This window comes from Salmo salar, chromosome ssa12 (genome assembly GCF_905237065.1).
Source record: "Salmo salar chromosome ssa12, Ssal_v3.1, whole genome shotgun sequence".
NCBI lineage: Eukaryota > Metazoa > Chordata > Actinopteri > Salmoniformes > Salmonidae > Salmo > Salmo salar.
In genome coordinates, this window is record NC_059453.1 from 55868206 (window position 1) to 55894655 (window position 26450).

The 26450-nt window shown below is 42.8% G+C and overlaps 1 protein-coding gene across 2 annotated transcripts; it reads left to right on the top strand.

Annotated features, from left to right (window-relative positions):
- The first annotated feature begins 1174 nt into the window (after positions 1-1174).
- On the top strand, positions 1175-7153 carry prelp (proline/arginine-rich end leucine-rich repeat protein). Of its 2 annotated transcripts, none has more exons than XM_014132300.2 (7): positions 1175-1448; positions 4525-4960; positions 5074-5259; positions 5447-5604; positions 5853-6049; positions 6291-6369; positions 6530-7153. In XM_014132300.2, exons 2-7 carry the CDS (start codon positions 4529-4531, stop codon positions 6618-6620), a joined length of 1143 nt encoding a protein of 380 aa, XP_013987775.1. In that variant the 5' UTR covers positions 1175-1448; positions 4525-4528; the 3' UTR covers positions 6621-7153. The 2 variants fall into 2 exon arrangements, with proteins under 2 accessions (XP_013987775.1, XP_045547472.1); XM_045691516.1 differs by lacking the exon at positions 1175-1448 and adding an exon at positions 4076-4145.
- The last annotated feature ends 19297 nt before the right edge of the window (positions 7154-26450 follow it).

The window sequence follows — 26450 nt, forward strand, 5'->3', positions numbered from 1 at the left end:
AGGGGTGTGTGAAACAGTTCTCCACATGTGTTCTCCTCATTACCCTGAACTGCATGCTGCTCATTCTGCAGGAATGTACTGTTAACGTGTCTGTAACCTCAGCCTGACACACACATACGCATGACTGCAAGCACATGAACACACACACACTTAATAAGACTCCCCATTGCACTAACCACACAGCTGCTCTCTGCAATAAACTACCTCACATAATACAAAGCTTAACAGCACTCAGCATAACACACAGCACTCAATGAGTAGTACACGTGCTGCTTCTGTCTTCCTGTGTGTTGATGCAGAATCACAGGACTCAGTGGGGCGGTTTCCTGAACACAGAGTAAACCAAATCCTGGACAAAATATTCTCCATTGAGCTCGCTTTTTAGTCCAAGACTAGGCTTGATCCATTATTTAACTAGGCAAGTCAGTTAAGAACAAACTCTTATTTACAATGACAGCCTTGTTCAGAGGCAGAACAACAGATTTGTACCTTGTCAGCTCAGGGATTTGATCTAGAAACCTATTGGTTACTGGCCCAATGCTCTAACCACTAGGCTACCTGCCACCCTGTGTGTGTGTGTGTGTGTGTGTGTGTGTGTGTGTGTGTGTGTGTGTGTGTGTGTGTGTGTGTGTGTGTGTGTGTGTGTGTGTGTGTGTGTGTGTGTGTGTGTGTGTGTGTGTGTGTGTGTGTGTGTGTGTGTGTGTGTGTGTGTGTGTGTGTGTGTGTGTGTGTGTGTGTGTGTGTGTGTGTGTGTGTGAGAGATCCAGGACGCTACACAAATACATAGGAACATGCCACAATCAGCAGAGAGAACTCTAATGGAAGACACATGAGAAAGCAGTATGCTGATACATTATATAAACAAACAATAGAGAGAGTGGGTGGGAGGGAGACTGGGAGAGAGACCAAATGGGAGAGGGCTTTTATGGGGGTCAGAACTAATTTTTATATTATCACAGACACCTGCCCACTCCCCCACCCACACGCACGGATCACAAGTACACTTACACACACACACACACACACACACACACACACACACACACACACACACACACACACACACACACACACACACACACACACACACACACACACACACACACACACACACACACATTGAGTCTGGTGAGAATACATCCTCCTTCAACAGGATAGGAGTGGAGATTAAATGTGCTGTGGAGGGCCAGAGAGAGAGGGAAGGAGGGAGAGAGAGAGTAGACGAGAGGATTGGAGAGAGGGAGGGAGTGGAGGAGAGGGGGAAACACTATGACCTTCAGAGGGAAAGATAGCCAGGGAACCAACCCAATAGGAGGTTTGTCCACTGAGAAGGAGAGAAGGAGGGAGAGAGGGGGAGAGAGAGGGAGGCGTAAGAGAAGGGTGGGAGAGACAAAAAGCAGAGAGACAGAAAACTCGATTTGATAAAAGAGGGCAGGTACCATTGGCAGGTAAGACAATGTTTGTTGTTTCTTTTCTCCAGGGGGGGTGCTTATAGATGTGACACAGTTGATAACAGAATGTAAACAAAGTGAGGCCAGGAGAGAGTGTGTGTCTCTCAGAATATGTGAGGGGTATGTGGGGACGAGGAGTGTGTGTGTACGTGCGTGCATGTCTTGGCAGAGAGGCGGACGTGAACAGAGCCTGGCAGTGTGTGTTTCTATAGAGGTGCTGAATGAGAGCGGTACTGAAAACTCTTCTCAGAGAGAGAGCTTGATCTAGAAAGCTTGTTGCTTCTGGAATGCTTGTTGCTTCGGCTAAAGTTCTCTCACAAAGCAGATTGTAGAACGCTGCTGCTCTGTGACATTCAGACAAATAGTGACACACCTATCCATTTCACCTTTGTTCAGCTAATCATGTTGATTTCCTGTTTCAAGTTGATGGAAGGGTTGTACTGGGTGGCTAATGAACAGAAAGCAAAGTTGATATTTTTTACAGTCTGGCTTATGAAAACACTGCTGTGCTGTGTTTGGCCGGGGCAGGCGAGACTGTATCACTCTACCCTCTACAACTCTATGCTTTACATCACATAGGGCTTGACAACTGTCCTGGTGTCTGTCAAGACGTATGTCTGTCTCTCTGTGCAACTGTCTGTTCTGCCACATGTCACATGTCTAGACTAAGTATAGCTTCTAGGATTGTCAGGTCACAATTATATGCAGATTTTTGTTGATCAATGTCTTCGAAAATAGAGAAGAAGCTTTCTGAAATCTCCAGAAACATCTCAGGAACATTTATTCCTTCATAATGGGCTGTGGTCTGGTCTGGTTTGGTTAGATCTCTGTTTTTTTTACACAACAATAAAACTCTGTCAATGGAATTCATTATTGACAAGAATCCAGGCTGCATGGGGAACATTGTGAAATAGCATCATTGTGGTTCGAACAACATGTATTTGCGGTCTAATACTTGCTATAAAGCATCTACATCATTCTGCCAATAGACCTGAAAGTTTTTCATTTGACAGTTGGCAATATTTCCTTCAAAATATGGCTCACCCAGAAGTTTAGACAGACAGGCTATATATCTGCCTGCCATCTCAAGCAGTCTTAACAGTGCAGACAGTCCAATGTTGTTCCTTGCTTGTCTGCAGACCCTCCTCTGTCTTTCTCAGTATTTTCCAAATGGGGCATCACAGCCTTGGGATGGAGCTAAATCCTGCAGGGTTGTTGTGGTTAGAAAACATGACTTTAAAATGCTTTAGGTGAGTCAAAGCCCAGCAAAGTTGACGTGTTACCAGTCACATTTCTGACTCGTCTTTAGATCTCGTCTCAATAGAGTTTCCAACCCTGCTGTCCGGGAGAGCAGTAAAGCGTTTCCGAGATATTTTATAGTGCCTCAATTAAATCAACAGTGGAAAAGTTAATAAAGTTGAAGGATTCTTATAATTTTTCCTGGATGAACATGGAGCAAGTGGGCAACTCTAACACAGTTGTGACCCAGGTGTGCTGATCCCTGAGTATTGGAGTGTTGTCTCTACATATATCTCTTGTTGATTTACAACCCTAACTCGCAGATTAGCTGTGACTATGGTATAGGTGAACTCCAGACTGTCATCTCGCTCGTTGTCTAACAACAGCCCTAACTCTGTACTGAAGTCCTGACATCTTGATGACGGCTGTTGGGGTTCTGGACTACTGAGAGAAGAAAAGTGAAATCACACTCTGGCCTGAGTGGCCTTGCCAGAGAGCACGATTAGTTTGAAAGGAAGGGAAGTTCAGAGATGTTTATCCTGGCCTGGACATACTTAGGCTGGGAGAATAGTTGTCTAATGACTCATGATATTCTCAGATATTTATCGAACTGGCCAGAAGGCTTTCTCACGACAAACAAAGCATAGAAACACACAGTCCATCCCACACTGTTGTAAGATGCTGACCCATAACACCTTGTCTTTTTGCCAGTAGTCAGTAGAAAGCTTGACATAAAAATGCCTGGATCAGAGTCACAATAACCATATGTATCCTGAGGACTCAGTCAATAGCTACAAACTAATTACCCACGACTGTTTTCCTCTGATCTGCAGCGGGCTTCTGTGTGTTCGACTGCTAGAGAGAAGTAAGAAAAAGACAGAGGGGGGAGAGAAAGAGAGAGAGAAAGAGATGTATATGGAGATTCCTAGTGAGGGACTCCCTATGCTGTTAGACAACCAACCCTCCGCCCGTCTCAGAGCTCCAGCCGCTCTGGACCTACGGCCCATCCCATACAGCCCCCTCTGTTCCCCCTCGTTAGGAAGAAACTCTCTCTGGACCAACACACACAATGGAGGCTTTATCCTTCAGCTCCCCTCTATACCCCTCTCTGTCTCTCCCACTCTCTAACTTACCCCCCTCTCATCCTCTCTCCCTCCCCATTCTCTCTCACCCTCTCACCCTCTCACTCCCTTATCCCTCTCTCCCTCTCCGCCCCTCCCTCTCTAACTTCTCTCTCTGTACCCCTCTCTCTCCTTCTCTCATCCTCTCTCATTTCCCTTCCCTCCCTCTTTAACTCCTCTCTCTTCTCTATCCCTCTCTCTATCCCCTCCTTTCTCTCTTTCTCTCACCCTCCTCTCTCTCCTTCTCCCTCTTATTTTTAACAGCTGTAAAGGAAAAGCTAATGCTTTACCCAGACATGAATGAGAATCATGTCTGCGTCTTTCGCCTGAACAGGTCACTTCACTCAACTCAGCCTTTATATAAGCTGCTTACTTAATCCCTGCAAAAGGCTAGAGGAAAATATGACAGTAGTGGTTGCTAGCAAGCAATCCACCACATGATAACATTTAGCGCATAACGATGCCTTCATAACATAGAAGACCTAACGGTAGATGCATCACAAATCATTTAGAAGCACAGTCATACTGCATAAAGGATTATATCCTGAAATCTGGTGCTTTACCAAATGTCAAATGTGGTATAACCCTTTTCTTACCCCTTCTTACCCCTTTAGTTTTACATTTTCTTACATACAGTATATATATATACATACAGTATATATATCTCTCCTCCACCCCTCTTTCTCTCCTCCTCATCCGCTCTTTCCATCCAGGACAATGAAGACAGGTGTGGGACTCTACACTGCCCTGGTGCTCTGTCTCCTGATGGGGACAGTGTTTTTACAGAGACCACGGCCTAAGAAACCTCCTAAGCCTCCAAAGCCCACCAAGCGCCCCTCCTTTAAGCCTGCCCCGCCACCTAAGGAACCAGAACCCCAGGAGCCCACAGACTTCCCCCCTCCCATCCTTGGCCCCCCTTCCATGTTCAATGACTGTCCCCGGGAGTGTTTCTGTCCCCCTTCCTTCCCCAATGCCCTCTATTGCGAGAACCGGAACCTCCGTACGGTCCCTGTGATCCCATCCAGAGTACACTACCTGTACCTGCAGAACAACTACATCTCCGAGGTAACGGCGGAACCCTTCAACAATGCCACAGAGCTGAGATGGGTCAACATGGCCAACAACCGCATCAAAAAAGTGGATAAGCAGGTGAGAGCTTTATTTGATTTATTTCTTAAGTATTTGATTTATTTAGTCATGTATTCAGTTATATTCATTCATGTTTTTTTTTCGCTATATGTCTGTCTGTCCGTCTCTCTCAGGTGTTTGAGAAGGTACCTGGTCTGTTGTTTCTCTACATGGAGAGGAACCAGCTGAAAGAGGTTCCTGATGACCTGCCAGTTGGGTTGGAGCAGCTCAGACTCAGCCACAACCAGATCTCCAAGATCCCCTCTGGAGCCTTCGGCAAGATGGAGCACCTCGCTCTGCTCGACCTGCACCACAACAAGGTACACACACACATCCATGCAAGCAAGCACAAACACACATACATGCAGGCACGCACACATGTGCAATCAATCAATCACACTCACAAATGTGCAAACACACACACGCGCATGCATGCACGTAGAAACATACAGACAAATTCATATAAACACACACTCCCACATTTTGTGTATCCTCTGTTGTGTTTAGTTGAGTGACAGTGACATGGGGAAGAACACGTTTAAAGACCTGAAGAACCTGGTTCAGTTGAACTTGGCCCACAACATCCTGAAGAAGATGCCAGCTAACATCCCCAATGGCATCGCACAGCTATTCCTGGACAGGAACAACATTGACAACATCCCTAAGTAAGCACACTCAGGGCACGCGAGCACGAGGCTGGCATGCACACACACACGCTCACACATACGCACACACGCATGATCCATTAGCCCGAAACATTGGTGTGAGATACAGCAAATCATTAATGACATTGTGCTCAACTCTCTATCCCCGATGCACCTGGAATACAAACGTTTTTTTCAACAACGTTGATAATACACGAGGGTGCTAAAGTAAGAAACCTCTAATAAACCCGCTTGTCTTCTCCATACAGGGACTACTTCCAAGGCTTCTCCAACCTGGCATTTGTGAGGCTCAACTACAACCAGCTGAGTGATAAGGGAGTCCCTAAGGCTGTGTTCAACGTATCCACTCTGCTAGACCTTCACCTGGCCCACAACCAGCTCACCTCCGTCCCCCTGTTCAACTCCCAGCTGGAGCACTTGCACCTCAACCACAACAGCATCGAGAGTGAGTAGCCAAACATAAGACTGTAATAGGTCCGTAACATGACAACAACACATATCATGAGAGTGAGTAACACAACGCATATCATGACTCCAACCACGTCACAATCATAACAGCATCGCGAGTGAGTAACACACAATGGCAGTATAACCATAAGTAGCTAACGTAACCACGGCAGCATTGAGAGTGAGTAACTTGTTTGTGTATGTGTGTGCGTGTGTGTGTGTGTGTGTTCCTGTGTCAGGTATTAATGGGACCCAGCTGTGTCCATTTAGTCTGTCCTCTGAGAGTCTGACTGATGAGGCTCTGATGCCCAGGCTCAGGTAATAACACTTCATATACAGTACATAACACAATAGGCATGGTTGATTGACTGATTGATTAATTGTGTCTTAGATTTTTGTATTGAATGATTAATCGATCAATTCATTGCTTGATTGTTTGCTTGATTGATTGATTTATTGATTCATTGACACCCACCAGGTACCTGCGTCTGGATGGGAACCACCTGAGTCCTCCTGTCCCTCTAGATGTCATCATGTGTTTCAGACACCTCAAGTCCATCGTTGTCTAGAACCAGGCCTGGAGTCAGGGGCTGCTTCAGGACGCATACACATACACAAACACACACATACATGCACACACGCGCACTCACACACAGTCAGCAAATGGCAGCAAACCTACGCAGATGTACGCAAGGCCACGCACGGACACACACACGCTGCCTCGGACACAAACAGACATGCTTGCCCATACGCAGTCACACGCACATACACTCACACATGCACACACACACACTACTATTTCAGATGGGTGAAATGGTGCCAAATAACCTGAGTAAAATGCTAGCTGTACAGCTTTGACAACTTCAGGAATATTTCACTCGTCTAAACAAATATTTATAAAACTAAGAACCAACCCGTCGCATTGACTACGTCTTTGAAGCATGGATGTATCTGCAGTTACTACCATGTAGTTTAAAATGCCCATGGGGAATCTGTGTTTTTGAGGTACTTTGTTTATAAAAAATATAAAATTATATCCTTGTTTTTGTATAAAGCAGTTGTGTACAAATAAAATAAATAAAATATGCTCTTGGCCAAATCACGTATCCTTTCCTATCCACATCATTCCTATCTATCTGAGTTCCTGGTTCAGCTAGTTGAATCATGCATCTTTTCCTATCCACATCCTTCCTATCCATCTGAGTTCCTGGTTCAGCAAGTTAAGGTCTTGTTGAGCAGCTAAAAAATAGAATCAGGTGTGCAAAATTGGGCAGCCCTGCTATAATCCCTGTCATCCCTGTTCCTAGCAGACCCATTCCTGCCATATGAAGCAGATTATTATCTCCATATCCGCCTGTCTGTCGAACCATACGGTATGTACAGAATATATAAACATACAGGCGCGCACACACACACACACACATACACAGGATGATGACACAGTTGATCTTTTAGAAAGAGCTATTTTGAGAAGAACACGCATACGCAGTCCTGAGAGGTTCAGTTTACATCAGAAAATAACAATGGAAGGAAGGGTGAGTCCTTGTTGACGATGCATATGTGTATCATAAAGGTTTTACATTCATACCGGACCATTCATTGTACTGAGAAGGGTGCAGTCAAAATGACTGCCGAAATTGAGGGCTTCATGCCCATCCCTGCTTACCTGAAACGTAGGTCAGACTACATTACAAGGAAAGGAGAAAAATATCATTTCTATAAGTTTGCAAATGTAAACCACCACAAACACCTTTCACAAACGGTAAGCATAGACACACACCTATCCACATACTGTGTGCAATAGATGACGTTTCTCAAGGCACGCCAGCGAAAATAAATTGAACTCACGCCATTTTTTACCGAAGAGTCAGAAGTAGAGATTACTTTTCTTCTCTCCTGTTGTGTCATAGCCATAATATTTTGCCAAGTTCTATAACATTCTATTAAATGCCAAGAAATACCAGATAATCCAGCAGGAGTCCTGGAAATAACACGTTCAGCAACAGTTACTGTAAACATCTTGTTCACTCCAGGAAATGTAGGGCTTAAATACCATCGGCCCAACAGCCAAACATTGTTTGGAACAGCGAGAAAGTGGTTCAGAGAGGAAGACTTGTTGAGTTAGAGGGACACAGTATGGTAAATGTATGAAAGTGTTGGTTATACTTCATTTGACGGTGTCCCCAATACGTGCACCTTCGTGTTCATGTTGCAGTGACACTGTCAAATAAAGTGTAACCAACGTGCTTCATAGTCCAGGAGTCTGAATGAATCTGGGTTCTGCAAAACTGACCTAGAGAGTTCTAACCAGAAGATTTCAATCTCTCCCAGCTGCAATGGGGTACAAGTACACTGAGGGGCCTAGGACCTTTTATCCAGGGGGACCAAAACTCGCTCGAATAAACACTGTAATGCTGACCTCTTATGGATAGGACATGTATTACATCACTGAAAAATAACTGAAAGATCGCACACCGTCAAAGTGAGGTGCTTACTGATGGAAGAACAACTATGCAATGAAAAAGAAAGTTGCATACTCTTCTCTCCTTGCTTGTGGATTTACAATGGGATGAAGGCTATTGAGCCGAACCGTTGGTAATAAATCCACAAAGTAAGAGAGGAGTGTGCGACTTTCTTTTTTTATTGCAAAGGACATGTATTACATTAAACATGCATCAAGTCTTCTGCCCTACATTTCCTAGAAGAAAGCTGATCGGAGTCACTTCTTTATAGTCAGAGAGGAAGCTGTACTTTCTTCTGTTACACCAGAATATTCCGGATCTGCTGTGTGCTTTGATTACCTGGACTTGCAACCATTAAAAATGCAAAATCTATCCTCTCCCCCGATCTCTCCCTCCTCTCCCCCTCATCTCTCTATCCTCCCCCCTCCTCTCCCCCTCATCTCTCTATCCTCCCCCCCTTCTCTCCTCCTCCTCATCTCCCCCTCATCTCCTCTCATCTCTCCATCCTCATCGCTCCCCCTTTTCTCTCCCACCTCTCCCCTTCTTCTCACCCCCATCTCCCCCTCATCTCTCCATCGTCTCCCCCGGATCTTTCCCCCTCATCTCTTATATGAAAATATGTAAATGTTGTAATATGTTGTAATATTTGATATGTTACATTTCTGTTAACACATTTATTTATTTGATAAGATACCTGAAAGGAATATTTATTAATGTGTATATTCATGTTTATTTATGTATTAAAACTGACATATGTAAGTCTCAGATGGTTGTATAAGTTCCATATGGATGGTTCTGTGATGGTGTTGTTATTGAGCAGTGTGAATTTGACCAAACAGTAGAATTTCGCGTCAATAAAACAAATGTGAAAAAGACATGTTAGTGTACAATTGCTGGTACCTGTTCTGTTCTCTGAGTATAGTTTAACAGGCAGCTAAACACCTCACCCTAATCGAGACTCTGGAGACAGGATATCCATTTGTACTCAGGTTTATTGTCTGGGAAAGGGTGAAACTGAGGAATCTGGCAAACACTTAAATCCAAGTCCTCTTGACATCAGAGTCTGAAAAGTCTATTTTGATGTTGTCGGCACAATGCGTCGATGATAAAGGGGGATGTACTTGGTTACTGGTTAACCTTTCTCACTTAAACCCATGTGGACAACCACACACAGCCCTGAGCAATACCACCCACTGGGCACAGACGTCAGCTCAACGTCTAGTTCTAATTTACATTTGGTTGAGTTGTCAATTAACGTAAATTCAGTGTGAATAAAAACATGCCACCATGTCAGAGGATTTAGGTTAAAAGTTGGGTCAAAAAAAGACAAAATGACTTTTTCAACTCCAATCAGTTTTCCCCGTTGACCCAACGTCATCACATACATTATTTTTGGTTGAAATGACGTAAAACATTGATTCAAGCAGTTTGTGCCCAGTGGGGACGGTTGGATTTAAAAAAAATGCAAACAATGTGAGGCCTCAAAAAAGATACTTTTTAGAGAACCAATCAAAGGTCAGACAGAAATAAGCACAACTCTGCGTGAATACTACAACTTCCAACAGCCTCTACCTCACTGTGAGTCACGTTAGCCAAGCTAGAAACCGAGAAAAATTGAATCACTGAAAAGCCATCAAATTATGCATAGGATTGTTCTGAGTAACATTAAACAATCTGACATAAAGATTTAACAGAATGCTAGCTAGATAAAGATACAATAGCTTCATTGTAAGGTAATAACAGATATTACTAATGGAGAACAGCATGTAATGCCATAGCCAAGCTGACTCAAATCTCCAGCTGTCAAGTAATGAACTGACCAATGTCCACCTGGCTCCAAGCGTGTCCCAAAGATATGCCAATCTAAAACACAGAAAAAGTTATCCAGTATTTTCATATATCGTACATCTCTACCTGATATATTTTATCTAACAATAAATAAAGGTTGAGAAACTAAATTTATTTGAGCTCATTTGAGCCCTGTCCTAACTCATCTATAAAATAGCCTTCTGATTTATTCAAAAGAACCATATTATAATATTATGATATATGCCATGTGCATAATATACCGTACCAATCCTCTCTAAGATGCTCACAACAACATAGTATGGCATTACACAGACTGCGACTATGTCAGGTTTATTGGAAAGAGTATGTCAAAGAGTATGTCAAAGTGATGTCAAACCCAATTCACAAATATAAGAGGTGACTCAAACTAGAGCTGGTGAGGTGACACCAATATTTGAACGAGGTTCCTTCTTCATGAAACAAAATATGTGCTGCGTTAAGTCAGCTAGAAGACAGTCACTGAAATGTACTGTGTATCATTTTAAATAAAATAAGTTGCTACATATGCTTAAAAATACATGGTTCTCTTATTCTGCATGTTAATTTCTCAAAACATTCCCAATATATTCAATTAAGATCAGTGACCGGATGGGTTTGTTTGTCCTCCTACTACTATCTTCAGATATGAAGGACTGGAGCCCTTTCACCGCAAAGTGTAAACATATTTGATCAAAGAATATAACACCAATGTATTACTACTCCAAGTGGGGGAGAGACTCACAAGTTGGATTTTTTATTTAAAGTTTACTGTGGAAACAAAAAATACAACTAAGTTCTACAAAACATTATCCACTTTTGTGCCATGCTCTAAGGGGTTATAACGAAACCTCTGCTTTCTACTATGGAAGGATCCTTCTACTGCATACGTGAGTTACATTTTGCTCCAAACAGCACTGTCATGTTTCTCCCTCTGTGATCATCCTCATATGCTCAGTTAAACAATTCTTACAAGTAAAACATTTACCAGAAAGAAGTTAACAATGTGGTTGTTCTCCTTGGTGACAGCTGGTGCGATATTAGATGTTTTACTGCCCTGAAGCATTTTACAGACATGGGGCACATATGGTCTCTCACCTGTCTGAAAATGAATATGTTCTTTCAGGCTTTTCTTCTAAGTAAAGCGTTTGCCACAATAACAACACTGACATCGTCTCAATCCTGTATGACTCCTCATATGATTTGGCAGGTTTTTCTTTTAATATTTGGTATTTTATTAGAATCCCCATTAGCTGTAACAAAAGCAGCAGCTACACTTCCTGGGGTCCACACAAAAATGAAACATGACATAATACAGAACATCAATAGACAAGAAAAGCTCAAGGACAGAACTACATAAAAAAATATGTAAAAGAACACGTAGCCTACATATTAATACATACACACAAACTATCTAGGTCAAATAGGGGAGAGTTGTTGTGCAGTGAGGTGTTGCTTTATCTGTTTTTTAAAACCAGGTTTGCTGTTTATTTGGGCAATATGAGATGGAAGGATGTTCCATGCAAAAAGGGCTCTGTATAATACTGTACGCTTTCTTGAATTTGTTCTGGATTTGGGGACTGTGAAAAGAACCCTGGTGGCATGTCTGGTGGGGTAAGTGTGTGTGTCAGAGCTGTGTGTAAACATTTACATTTACGTCATTTAGCAGACGCTCTTATCCAGAGCAACTTACAGTAGTGAACGCATACATTTCATTTCATACATTTTTTAAAATTATTTTTTATAATTAAAAAAATGATTGTTTTTTTCGTGCTGGCTCCCCGTGGGAATCGAACCCACAACCCTGGCGTTGCAAACACCATGCTCTACCAACTGAGCTACAGGGAAGGCCTTGACTATGCAAAGAATTTGGGATTTCGAACACATTAATGTTTCTTATAAGAAGAAGTGATGCACTCAGTCTCTCCTCAACTCTTAGCCAAGAGAGACTGGCATGCATAGTATTTATATCAGCCCTCTGATTACAATGAAGAGCAAAACGTGCTGCTCTGTTCTAGGTCAGCTGCAGCTTATCTAGGTTTTTTCTTGTAGCACTGGACCACAGGACTGGACAATAATTTAGATTAGACAAAACTAGAGCCTGTAGAACTTGCTTTTTTGGAGTGTGGTGTCAAAAAATCTGAGCATCTCTTTATTACAGACACACCTCTTCCCATCTTTACAACCATTGAATCTATGTTTTGACCATGACAGTTTACAATCTAAGGTAATGACAAAGTAATTTAGTTTCCTCAACTTGTTCAACAGCCACACCATTCATTACCAGATTCAGCTGAGGGCTAGAACTTAATGAATGATTTGTACAAAAAACAATGCTCTTAGTTTCAGAGATGTTCAGGACCAGTTTATTACTGGCCACCCATTCCAAAACAGACTGCAACTCTTCGTTAAGGGTTTCAGTGACTTCATTAGCTGTAGTTGCTGATGCGCATATGGTTGAATCATCAGCATACATGGACACACATGCTTTGTTTAATGCCAGTGGCAGGTCATTGGTAAAAATAGAAAAGAGTAGAGGGCCTAGAGAGCTGCCCTGCGGTACACCACACTTTACATGTTTGACATTAGAGATCTTGTTCCTGTAGTTTTTGTAAACACCGTGGTAGGTTGATTAATAACCTGATCCAGATTACAGGCACTGGTTACAGTAAGAAGCTTCCTCCTGAGAGGACAGCTTGATGAAAACCAGTCAATATTCAGGTCCCCAAGAAAGTAGACCTCTCTGTTTGCATCACATACACTATCAATCATTTCACACATATTATTAGATACTGACTGTTAGCACTTGGTGGCCTATAGCAATGCCGCAAAAGAAAAGGCTTTAGAAGTGCCAAGTGAATCTGCAACCATAACACTTCAATAACACTTGACATAAGATCTTCTCTAAGAATTGCAGGGCTATGGCTCTGAATATATACAGCAACCCCTCCCCCATAAGCATTTCTGTCTCTTCTACAGATGTTATATCCTTGTATTGCTACTGCTGTATCATCAAATTAATGATCCTCTATGGGCTAGGCGGGATGTATTTGGTCCCACCTACGTAACGGCCACTTGAAGCCTGTGGCGCGATTTTCAAAACCTTAAAAATCCTATTACTTCAATTTCTCAAACATATGACTATTTTACAGCTATTTAAAGACAAGACTCTCGTTAATCTAACCACACTGTCCGATTTCAAAAAGGCTTTACAACGAAAGCAAAACATTAGATTATGTCAGCAGAGTACCAAGCCAGAAATAATCAGACACCCATTTTTCAAGCCAGCATATAATGTCACCAAAACCCAGAAGACAGCTAAATGCAGCACTCACCTTTGATGATCTTCATCAGATGACAACCCTAGGACATTATGTTATACAATACATGCATGTTTTGTTCAATCAAGTTCATATTTATATCAAAAACCAGCTTTTTACATTAGCATGTGACGTTCAGAACTAGCATTCCTACCGAACACTTCCGGTGAATTTACTAAATTACTCACGATAAACGTTCACAAAAAACATAACAATTGTTTTAAGAATTATAGATACAGAACTCCTTTATGCAATCGCGGTGTCCGATTTTAAAATAGCTTTTCGGTGAAGGCACATTTTGCAATATTCTGAGTAGATAGCTCGCCATCACGGCCTAGATATTTTGACACCCACCAAGTTTGGTACTCACCAAACTCAGATTTACTATAAGAAAAATTGGATTACCTTTGCTGTTCTTCGTCAGAATGCACTCCCAGGACTTCTACTTCAACAACAAATGTTGGTTTGGTTCCAAATAATCCATAGTTATATCCAAATAGCGGCGTTTTGTTCGTGCGTTCAAGACACTATCCGAAGGGTAACGAAGGGTGACGCGCGGACGCATATCGTGACAAAAAAATTCAAAATATTCCAATACCGTACTTCGAAGCATGTCAAACGCTGTTTAAAATCAATTTTTATGCGATTTTTCTCGTAAAATAGCGATAATATTCCGACTGGGAGTCGTTGTTTTCGTTCAAAGACTGATCATCTAAAATGGACTCTTCACGTGCATGCGCACGCCTGTCTCATTGTTCTCAGATCGACCACTTACCAAATGCGCTACTGTTTTTCAGCCATGGGCTGCAAAGTCATCATTCAACGTTCTGGCGTCTTCAGAGAGCCTATGGGAGCCTTAGAAAATGTCACATTACAGCAGAGATCCTTTGTTTTGGATAGAGATGACAAAGAAGGCCAAGAAATGGTCAGACAGGGTACTTCCTGTACAGAATCTTCTCAGCTTTTGGCCTGCCATTTGAGTTCTGTTATACTCACAGACACCATTCAAACAGTTTTAGAAACTTTGGAGTGTTTTCTATCCAAAGCTACTAATTATATGCATATTCTAGTTTCTGGGCAGGAGTAATAACCAGATTAAATCGGGTACGTTTTTTTTATCCGGCCGTGAAAATACTGCCCCCTATCCATAACAAGTGAATTATAACACACAGGTATAGTTACTCCAAGATTTATGTGAGTCATCAAGATAAAGTCATTCCTTTACTCTCGGCCGTCATCATCAAAACATTTCTCCAGATTTGCTCATAATGAGAGGGGCTGAGGCTAGCTAGGCTAGTTAGCTAGCTAGCTATAACATTAGACTGCAGTACATTTTAGGTATAGCAAACAACATAGCTAGATAGCTAGCTAAACGTGGCTAGCTTGGCTTGTAGTGGTTCTAGCAAGCCCAGTTATGGCCGAATCGATCTAGATACTTACAGCAAAACAACTTACTCGTTTGTCGTTTACCTTCATGAGTCCTGGTCCAGCTGGTCTAGGCTGCCGCCGCTTCTTGCTGGTCTCACAATTATTTTCTCGTTGTCTCAACACCTATTCAGTATATTCTGGCTGAAATAAATAGGGCTGTATGTTCCTATGTAAATTAACATAAACAACATTTTTTGTCATCCAGCTCTTCTTGGAAAGAGGAATAATTAGAAGCAGAGATTGTACCTAATTATTTAGCAGTCTTGGATAGACAATGCACGGTAACATAGCTCTTGTGAATCTGTAAACTAGTACCACACCCCTGTTCTGAAAAGTCTGCCTACTAGGGTGGATACAAGAAAGTATGGCTCCCGTCAGGTTGTATGTACTCTTTACAAAGCCAGGGGAAATTAGTCAACCTAGATATGCTGCAATATCCTGGCAGATGTCCAATGGCTTTATTGAACAAGGATAACCATATCTACTCGTGTGATAGTGTGATCATGCAATCGGAGAAATGCAAAGGCCATAATAATTGCAACAAAACATGAATTATTTTTAGCTCGACAGCAGGCTCAATCAACCAATCACCTCATTGGTTGAACTCTCCCAGCTATAGTGCACAATTATGTCTGAAACACCCTTATCACTCAAAATGATGTAGTCACTTATATTGTAAATAATAATCAACTCAGCAAAAAAGAAACTTCCTTTCAGTGTCAACTGCATTAATTTTCAGCAAACTTAACATGTGTAAATATTTGAATGAACATAACAAGATTCAACAACTGAGACATAAACTGAACAAGTTTCACAGACATGTGACTAACAGAAATGGAATAATGTGTCCCTGAACAAAGGGGGAGTCAAAATCAAAAGTAACAGTCAGTATCTGGTGTGGCCACCAGCTGCATTAAGTACTGCAGTGCATTTCCTCCTCATAGACTGCACCAGATTTGCCAGTTCTTGCTGTGAGATGTTACCCCACTCTACCACCAAGGCACCTGCAAGTTCCTGGACATTTCTGGGGGGAATGGCCATAGCCCTCAACCTCCGATCCAACAAGTCCCAGACGTGCTCAATGGGATTAAGATCAGGGCTCTTCGCTGGCCATGGCAGAACACTGACATTCCTGTCTTCCAGGAAATTATGCACAGAACGAGCAATTTGGCTGGTGGCATTGTCATGCTGGAGGGTCATGTCAGGATGAGCCTGCAGGAAGGGTATCACATGAGGGAGGAAGATGTCTTCCCTGTAACGCACAGCGTTGAGATTGGGTGCAATGACAACAAGCTCAGTCCGATGATGCTGTGACACACTGCCCCAGACCATGACGGACCCTCCACCTCCAAATCGATCCCGCTCCAGAGTACAGGCCTTGGTATAATGCTCATTCCTTCGACAATAAACGCGAATCCGACCATCACCCCTGGTGAGACAAAACCGCAACTCGTCAGTAAAGAGCACTTTTTGCCAGTCCTGTCTGGTCCATTGACGGCGGGTTTGTGCCCATAGGCGACGTTGTTGCCGGTGATGTCTGCCTTACAACAGGCCTACAAGCCCTCAGTCCAGCCTCTCTCAGCCTATTGCGGACAGTCTGAGCACTGATGGAGGGATTGTGCGTTCCTGGTGTAACTCGGGCAGTTGTTGTTGCCATCCTGTAGCTGTCCCGCAGGTGTTATGTTTGGATGTACCGATCCTGTGCAGGTGTTGTTACACGTGGTCTGCCACTGCGAGGAAAATCAGCTGTCTGTCCTGTCTCCCTGTAGTGCTATCTTAGGCGTCTCACAGTACGGACATTGCAATTTATTGCCCTGGCCACATCTGCAGTCCTCATGCCTCCTTGCAGCATGCCTAAGGCACGTTCACGCAGATGAGCAGGGACCTAAGTGGGGGAACTGGGGGAAATGGGGGAACTAAGTGCAAAAAGTACTGTAATTTCTAAACGGTTCACCCTACATGGAAGAATATACCCTCTTTAAGCTGACAGTCTGCACTTTGACCTCATAGTCATTCTATCATTTGAAATCCAAAGTGCTGGAGTACAGAGCCAGAAAAACAACACATTTGTCACTGTCCCAATACTTTTGGAGCTCACTGTACATGCTCACCTCATTGCTGGTTCTGCCCACTGTGTTCATTTTTTCCCATTGTAAAAAACGTAGATGACCTATCTTGGGTTAGCTATAAGTACGAAGCTTTGCTACCAGGGTGTATTTCCAGATTGGATTTGTAATTTACTTCATTATCCACAAGATGGCGATAATGGTATGTAAGCTAAGGCCTACATCGCAGTGCCATAAAGCTAGTATGGCTCTGGTCCATCAGAAAGAACATAGACCTCTGGAAATGAGTGGGTGGAATATGTTAGCATGAATATAACTTCCAGGAGTAATTACCACATCTGATATTGTTTCCTCTTGTTTGCATATAATCAGCTAATCTTGATTTACAAAAGATATATATGGTCAATTTCCCAGGGTATCCATTCCATACCCAAGCATGCAGAGCAAAGCCAGAAATATGGACTATAGGTCTCCTACCTTGAACCAAATGTCAGCCTATTGTGTTAATGTGCAGGTTGTACTCAGACTCAGAAGTTGATAGTGTTGGTCATTTTAAGTGATTTTACCTTTGCACATATATATGACCAAAATTTGAGCTTGTTACCCTTTTAAATGCCTCATATGGGCTCAGCCATTAAGTGTGATGATATGTCAGTCTCACACGAAGCTCAAGAATACCAGAGAACATCTGGAAAGGGAATGTTGTGGTAATGTGTGTTTTTGTCAGGAGGTATCAATGTCTATGTTAACACAGCTTCTGTCCCCTATGGTTTTGAGGGATGTATTGTATCCCCTCTCTGGTCATGTGATGAGGGAAGCCCATTGTAGTTCTGCTTGTTACTCCTCGGTCAACCACGCTGCCCCCTCTCCATTCCTCCTCTTCCCACCCCGCTGCAGTGTCAACACCATCCACTAACCTGCTGGGTGTCTCTGTGTCTCTTTCTCCAGCCTCCTGCTGGTCCATGTGTGAAGACTGTGAACCTCTGTTAACCTCTCTCTCTCTCCCCCACCCTCTCTTTTTCTCTCTCTCACTCTCTCTCCCCCCCCCTCTCTCTCTCTGCCCAAATTCTTGTTATCTATCTGTTAGCAGCACAGTGTCCTCAAACTCCCTGTTTGATCAGTCCTGTTTCCTGATACCCAATCCTCCTACCTAGCACCTACCCTCTCAGGTGTTTCCCAGGACATGCAGTGAAGTTGATTTCAATCTCCATAAAGAGGGGACTCGGTGGCTTGGTGTTGTTGTTTTTTTCTGGTTATCTTGGCTCCACCTGAAAGAGATGAGGAGTGGAACAGGGAAAGGCCACTTGAGACAGATGTGCTGCCTCTGTTTTCAATTGACTGGTACATAGGGAGATTGGTAAAGTTCCTCTGCTCTAGAGTCCACAGCAGAGTGGCAATGGCAGCCCCTTACTGCTCAGCTTACTGTTCTTCTGTCCATCCCAACTACTTTCAGATGACATAATTCATCTGTTCACCATCTTTGTTCTAGGACTGCTATTTGGTGTCAAGCCTCTCCTCCATCTCATTGGCTAATACTAAGAGCTGGACAAGAACAATAGCTGTACCCTTCTCACTATCTGTGCCTGATTCTTACCCACAGCAACCTGATGGAATGTTAGCTACCAGAGTTGAATGACTCTTCTCAGCCCTGCTTCCAAACCCCCTTTGTGACGCAGGTTGAAGTTTATTGTCATGAGTCCTGGAGGCAGAACTGAGCGATTTCCCCTTAGATAGGCCAGGCACCAAGTCAAAATTGGCTATATTGTACTATATATTTTGCAGAGCTGCCTCCAGAACAAGATTCATGATGAAAAACGGTAACTTGCCTTTGTGACACCGACAACTATCGGCTTTTTCCAAAGCCTGCATTTACCAAAGGGCTCTAAAGGCTATCCCCTGTACACAGTTACAGCCAGGTCCTGTTGTAAGTTTAACTAGGCCTAATTAGCATAATGATCTCAGGTTGTTAGTGTTAAAACCCTAGGATTTAACCCGTTCCCAAGGTCAAAAGCCCCCAGAGAAGTCTTTGGGCCCCCTGGAGGAAGGGTAGGGGGGCAGACAGAAGAAAACTGCCTGCATCCGAAATGGATCCCTATTTCCTATGTAGCGCACTACTTTTGACCAGGGCTCATAGGGCTCTGGTCAAAATAAATACAATAAATAAGGAAGAGGGTGCCATTTCAGACACAGCCAGAGTTGGAATAGTGTTTGAAACTCAGAGAACGCCCATTGATTTTGTATGGAAGGGGAATTTTACATTACCAAAAGCATAACTTTCAGTGGAGAGGATAAACTAAAGGTTGGCTTTCAGTTCAGTGAAGCATCTTCTTTCCTCCATCGTTTATACTTGGATTCTCTTTTTAATTACTTCCTATGTGGAAACAAAATACTTAGAGAAAAAGGGTGCTCCTGAGATGGTTGCTATAGATACAGGGTTGTGGAGCAACTGTTCTGTTCCCTCCCTCCCTTCAAACAGCTGACACCACCAGGTGTAAAGCCCCTCTCATCCCTCTCTCCTCTCCTCCACAACCTGAGCATCTCAACAGAGGACAAAGGCTGGGGATTTCCCTCTTTGTCCCAGTCTGCCCACCACTATTCCTCCACCCAGGGGGTTTTCAAGTGGGGTGCACTCTGAGGGAGATGACTAGGGCTGTGATGGTCATGTAATTTTGGATGACGGTTATTGGTCAGACAAATGATTGTGGTCATCGTTATAATCGTTTGAAAGATGCACATTTTCTCCTCTCCTCCGCTTCTAACTACAGGGAGGGGGGTGTTGCCTTGGCAACCAAAGACTTGTTCGCTATAATACCTTGTTTTTTTCAGCAAGGAGCAACAAAGTTTCATCACTTTGTAAAGAGTCCATGTTACCGCGACAACGGAGTTAACTGCAGGAATGCCCGGCCTTCCAGTCTTTAGTCAGCTGTTCGTTCTACAAAATGAACTGCTTTTTAAAAAACGGTTATGGTTATTTTATTTTCATGACGGTTTTCATCCATAATTGTCGGTTAAGACAATTGTACAGTAATTGTGCCAGCACTAGAGATTACAAATATATCTCATTTGTGAGTGATGTGCATATTATGGTCCTCAAAGTCACCCATTAACAACAGATTTTCAGTACACTGCAGGATGTTGGTATGATTGTGATTATGATTGATTGTTTCTCATTGTGCCGAAACCTCTAGAGAAGGGACTAGAGTGAAACACTGGTGGTGGTGACCCTCTAAGAGACATATCATGGGAAATATTCAACCTTATCTTCAAGGACCTTCTTGGTGGGATTCCATATGCTTGTTTTTCTTACTATAGGATGAGACTGCCCCAGCCCCACCCCCTAACCACCCTACTCCACTACCCACCCAACTCCCGATCACCCCACTCCCACTCGTCAGTCTCAGAATGTCCCCATGCATCCTGATGCCACAATTCAACAACAGCCCTCACAGAACACAATCCCTATTGGCTCCGTGAGACCAATTTATTAGTATTTTAGCACCAGACTTGATGTCTGAGCATGGACCGAAGATGAAAAGGCTAGCTCACCATCAGGGGTGGGCTGGAGAAGAAAAAGAGAGGAGATGAGAGGGGAAGAGAAGAGAAGGGAAGAGGAGAGAAGAGAAGAGAAGGGAGTGGGAGAGTAGAGAATAGAACAGAGGAAGAGGAGAGGGAGGAGAGAGGGGAAGACGGTAGAGGAGAGGGAGAGAAGAGAGGGAAAGAGGAGAGGAGAGAGTGTGAGGTGCATCTTAAGTAGATGTGAAATTATTAATAAATGGGACAGCGTTCAAAGTTGTTTTTGAAGTCCATCGATCTCCCAGAGGGCAGAGTGGCCTGGGTTTGTAGTTGCGTCTCTTTGTCCGGCATGCCCCGCTGTGAACCTTGTGACGGCTAAAAGATCCACTCCACAGGGGCCTCCCTTTGCAACCAAAAACTAAATTGCTACAAAAATCCCATTAAATGTCCAGACCACACTAAAGTTTGTTTTTCCAATCTCTATAGGGTATTTCCTCAGTCCTACACCATTTTGAGAATACTAGAGTGCGCTCTACCCAGAATCTAAAGAGGGCTTCTTGTACTCAGTTATACAATGTCCAGGAAATGTCTTGTGCTTCATTACCTTACAATTTATATAGTATCTATATCCTCTCAAACTAGACACTCAGGTCAGGGATCCAAGTCCAAATCCAGACACTTCAAGAGTGGGAGCTCCACATCTGATTCCACATATTGTAGTGGCACCTCTGAGAGCGTTGCCAGCCGGCAGCATTCAGTGGCCCTCGGTGACTCTCAGACAGCTACTTTAAAGGAGAAGATAAAACAGATGGATTTGGAAGAGATACAGCATGAGATTGAGGATGAAAAGGAAGCGGATGATATCTGTAAGCAGATAGATGAACAGTCACATGCAGCTTAACCTGAACGAAATATAGAATGGGCAAGACAGTGATATGGCCGCTACTCCTTTTCCCTCCATCACACCTGCGTCTACCCCACAGCAGGTGCCAAACTCACATCCTAACACACAGTCTCTTGGCATTCAGGTGAATAAAGCACGTGCCATACCTGCCAGTCCACATAGTGACAGAACCCTCTCATTCTGTGCCAGATTCCCATCAAAGGAATACACCACGGTCCTCCCAATTGTCATCTTCTTCACTTTTTTCGCCCTCAACCCGGTACAGGAGCGCACCTACACCGCCAGGAACAGGGGCAATCCCTTCCAGAGTGGAGAAGGCCTCAGCCATTGCTCGGAGCCAGTGGATGCTGCTGAGGGGAGGAAAGCTCATAATAATGTCTTGAACGGAGCTAATGGAATGGCATCAAACACATGAAGACCATAGTATGGGTATTCGAACACAGCTAACATACTGTAAACTACATACTTAATAATGAATGAATAATGTAGTATGTTCAATACCGGAGACAAATAACGGAGTGCGTGCCCTCATTCACCCGCATCACAAGACTAGAGTCCTAATGAGAGACACCTTGAAAAACTACAAGTACTTGCTCATTTTTCAAAAAACAAGCCTGAAACCCTTTCTAAAGACTGTTGACATCTAGTGGAATCCGGATGGATTCTCCTCGGGTTTTTGCCTGACATATTAGTTCTGTTATACTCACAGACATTATTTGAACAGTTTTCGAAACTTCATAGTGTTTTCTATCCAATGCTAGCTATTATATGCATACACTAGCTTCTGGGCCTGAGTAACAGTCAGTTTACTTTGGGCACGTCAGTCATCCGAACTTCCGAATACTGCCCCCTAGCCTAAAGAGGTTAAGAGGGTTAGGGATTTGGGGTTAATGTTAAGATTAGGTTTAGGGTTAGGGTTTAGGGAAAATAGGATTTTGAATGGGAATCAATTCTTTGGTCCTCACAAGGATAGTAAAACGTGTGTGTGTGTGCCTTCACCTTCTTTCCAACGCCCTGCTACTGAGAAGGATCATGAAGATGATGACGGTCTCAAACCAGTTATGCGCCACGATAAGGTAGTTTGTCTTCCTCGGGAACCACCAGTGCTTCCCCCAGCCATGATAGATGGGGAAGTACAAAAACATATACTTGGCAACACATTCTGGATAAGAGGGCACACAGTGGAGAATAACTGAAGATATTTCGATCCCCACAAGGGAAAAGGCTCAGTGGCGACCGTCATTCAGGGCAGGTGGATATTTAAAAAAAAAAAAAAAAAGGGGGGGGCTTTCCTGTTTTGCATGTTATTTTGGCATTAATACGTGTCACATATCAGTTTGCCAACAATGTAAAATATATATATATATATCATTGAGTTAATAAAGTTACATAAAATCAGGCAGCTTCAAAATGCAGGTCTTTCAGCCTAGCTCAGTGCTTTCTGTGGTGTTGGGGCTGGCCAGCAGAAAATAGGAGCATTGCGCCATGATTGGCTCAGCATTGTACCATGATTGGCTCAGTGTTCTGTCACTTATGGGACACTACGTCACCAACCTTTAGTAAGGGGAGACATCAAGAATGTGAGCCTTCCTGTATCCTGCCATAGACTTAGATTAGAAGTGCCCTTCCAAGAAGGCTCAAGGTCATTGGCCACAGAAAAGATGTCAAATCACATTATATGTACAGTAGCTTTGATTGGACTGATCATGTCAAAATCTTACTTTCACAATCTTAGCTAGCAGTCATCATCATGATTCATGAATCAAGTCTTCTGGCAAATCCTTTTTAATTCTTGTCATATGAAGAGAAATAATGAAGAGAAAATATAGATAAAGCGTTAAGGTGCTCATCGGCCATTGGACATAAACAATTTGGAGATCGCAAATTCAACAATGAGTGGTTTGTAAGGAATCGGTGACAGTGGCTAACTGCAAGCATTGCAACTGGAAAAATACGTTTTGAACGGTTTTTCAACTTGGAATTGTAAATCCGGCATCTTTCTCTTTGATGACAAAATTTGCCCACGAAGGAACGCTGTGCCACTTTCCTGTTCAAACACATCACAACAACCGTGAGTCCAAAAATGTCTTATGCTGATACATAAATTACATTTGTGGGCACTGTTTATCACCATTATAGTGCAATTAATGTATTGTTTAGTGTTGTGTTGTGGCATTGCTGGCATGCATATGTAACAGTGTAGGTTCCGTCCCTCTCTTCGCCCCAACCAGGGACCCTTGCACACATCAACAACTGACACCCCACGAAGCATCGTTACCCATCGCGCCACAAAAGCCGCGGCCCTTGCAACGCAAGGGGCAACCCTACTTCAAGTCTCAGAGCGAGTGACGTCACCGATTGAAACGCTATTAGCGCGCACCACCGCTAACTAACTAGCCATTTCACATCGGTTACACATATATATTTTTTTTAAGATTTACATGATAAAATCGCCCATGAAAAAGCTATTTTAGGCTTAAGGGTTAGGGTTACAACTAGGGAAATAGGATTTTGAATGGAAATCAATTGTTTGGTCCACACAAGGATAGTAAAACAAACGTGTATCTTTGTCTGTGTGTCCGCATGTGTGTGGGCTTGGGTGTTTGTGTGTATTTGTGTAGTGGATTTCAGCTACGAAAAATGACTGTATTGCAACCGTCAACCTTCCTCCTGCTTCACGTAGTGGTCTTTTGGTAGGCCTTGAACAATGGGGATCGCAAGGAGACAGGGAATTCCCTGAGGCCTTTGCTCTTTCTAGCTGCAAAGTAGAGCGTTGATAGGATACGTACGAAGAGGGAGAAGTGAGAGCAAGACAGAGAGAGAGAGAGTCTCCTCCTTACGTGTGTCTTAATTAGTAAGCATCACACTGGACTAACCTGGCCTTTTTACTGCATCAGCCCTCTTTTGTCAAACAGAGGAAAAACAAAACAAAATCTAATCAAATCAAATTTTATTGGTCACATACACATAGTTATTCAGTGGCAGGTAGCCTAGTGGGTAAAGTGTTGGGCCAGTAACCAAAAGGTTGCTGGATCAAATCCCTGAGCTAACAAAGTAAATATCTGTTGTTCTACCCCTGAACAAGGCAGTTAACCCACTGTTCCCCGGTGGGCTGTCATTGTAAATAAGATTTTGTTCTTAACTGACTTGCCTAGTTAAAAAATATATATATTTTGCAGGTGTAGCGAAACGCTTGTGTTCCTAGCTCCAACAGTGCAGTAGTATCTAAGAATACACACAAATCTAAAATAATGGAATTAAGAAATATATAAATACATTAAGGTTCTGTGTGGAGAATCACTCTTTCTGGATATAACCCCCATCCTCTCTGTACACCTGGGACATAGGATATGGAAATGTGTTTCTACACACAATCTGGATGCCATATTGAATGTCCCATGACTCTTCATTTGTATTAAGTGGTTCCTCTTATACCCTTTAATGGATGATTCGATTTGGTCCCCAGCTTGGAGAGAGAACCAGCAGGAGCAATTGAGCAGCCAAACATAGCAATTAGTGTCTTAGATCCTAACGAGAGCCTTGCTCCTTTTTAGTGTGTATATATATATATATTATTTTTTTCTTTCTTAGTAGCAGTTCACACTTTTTTTTTTTACCTTTTCATATGTGAGTTCCAAATATCTTTAATGGTCGCCCAGTGTGAGTTGTTTTATGCACGTGATGTCAGAATGCACTCAGTGTGATTGTTATGCAACATGACGGTTAACACGCGCTGCCTGCTAATTATAGGCTGTTTCAACTTGATATGTTTGAGGCTTTACTGAGCCAGACAAACTTCCCTCTTCGAGGAGAGCCCTTCCCCGTTTTATCCGCACATCAGGTATGCATTGCCGCCATTGTTATTTCCCTTACAAATAATAACTTTGGACATGTGTGCGTTCCTATCAAAGTTAGTGCCTTATTTTCTGTATATCGTGTTATCGTTTCTACTGTAGCATGATGTATGTATTTATGTATGGAGCATAATGTATTTACTGTTTTAGTCACATGTTTTCAAGTACTGGTGACAAATAATGGATTCCAATGATTTCATAGATTGTAATGGACATCTATGATGTGTGTAAAATACTTTTTTGAAGGTTGCACTGATTATAATGAGCTAATGCTAAGCTATTTGCCAACTATGTGTGGCACCATGTTTGTTGACATACAATGCATTCTGGGTGTCACGTAAATGTCTGTCAGACCAAAGATGTTGTAATGTGGTGAAGGAATGGTTCGTTCATCTTTCGGGTAAACTTCCGGAAGTGAATGAAGGAAGTGAATGTTTGTAGACGACACACCCCCTTCAACATGCATACTGCAAACAGACAAAACTCATCTTGTTTCCACTTACTATCTTTGGTAGTCGCGAAAAACAAACATGGTTGTCAGGGATTTCGTCGTCGTCAGACGATATGGCGAAATCATCGTCGGAAAAGGAGGACCAATATGCAGCAGAATTGTGTTGATTCATCTTGAACATTTATTAGACTCAAAATGAACATACAAAATAACAAAAAAAAAAAAACTCACGATATAGACAGTCTTCTCAGGCTCACATACGCTGGACAAGAAACAATCTCCCACAAATGACAAACACACCCTAATATATGGGACTCTCAATCAAAGGCAAAGAGAAAACACCTGCCTTCAATTGAGAGTCCCAACCCCAATTAATCAACCATAAAAACACACTCACTAGACTCCACATAGAAATACATAAACATAGATCATAAACAAAAAACCCGGAAATACTAAATCAAACGCCCTTTTACCAAAACACCACCCCGAACCACATAAAACAAATACCCTCTGCCACGTCCTGACCAAACTACAATGACAATTAACCCTTATACTGGCCAGGACGTGACAATGGTGG

Excerpts from the sequence above, each read along its gene's own strand:
- prelp (XM_045691516.1), top strand. The coding sequence starts at position 4,093 with ATGCTTTACCCAGACATGAATGAGAATCATGTCTGCGTCTTTCGCCTG. Across the intron at positions 6,050-6,290 it reads CAACCACAACAGCATCGAGA|GTATTAATGGGACCCAGCTG; the intron begins GTGAGTAGCCAA and ends TTCCTGTGTCAG. Across the intron at positions 6,370-6,529 it reads GCTCTGATGCCCAGGCTCAG|GTACCTGCGTCTGGATGGGA; the intron begins GTAATAACACTT and ends GACACCCACCAG.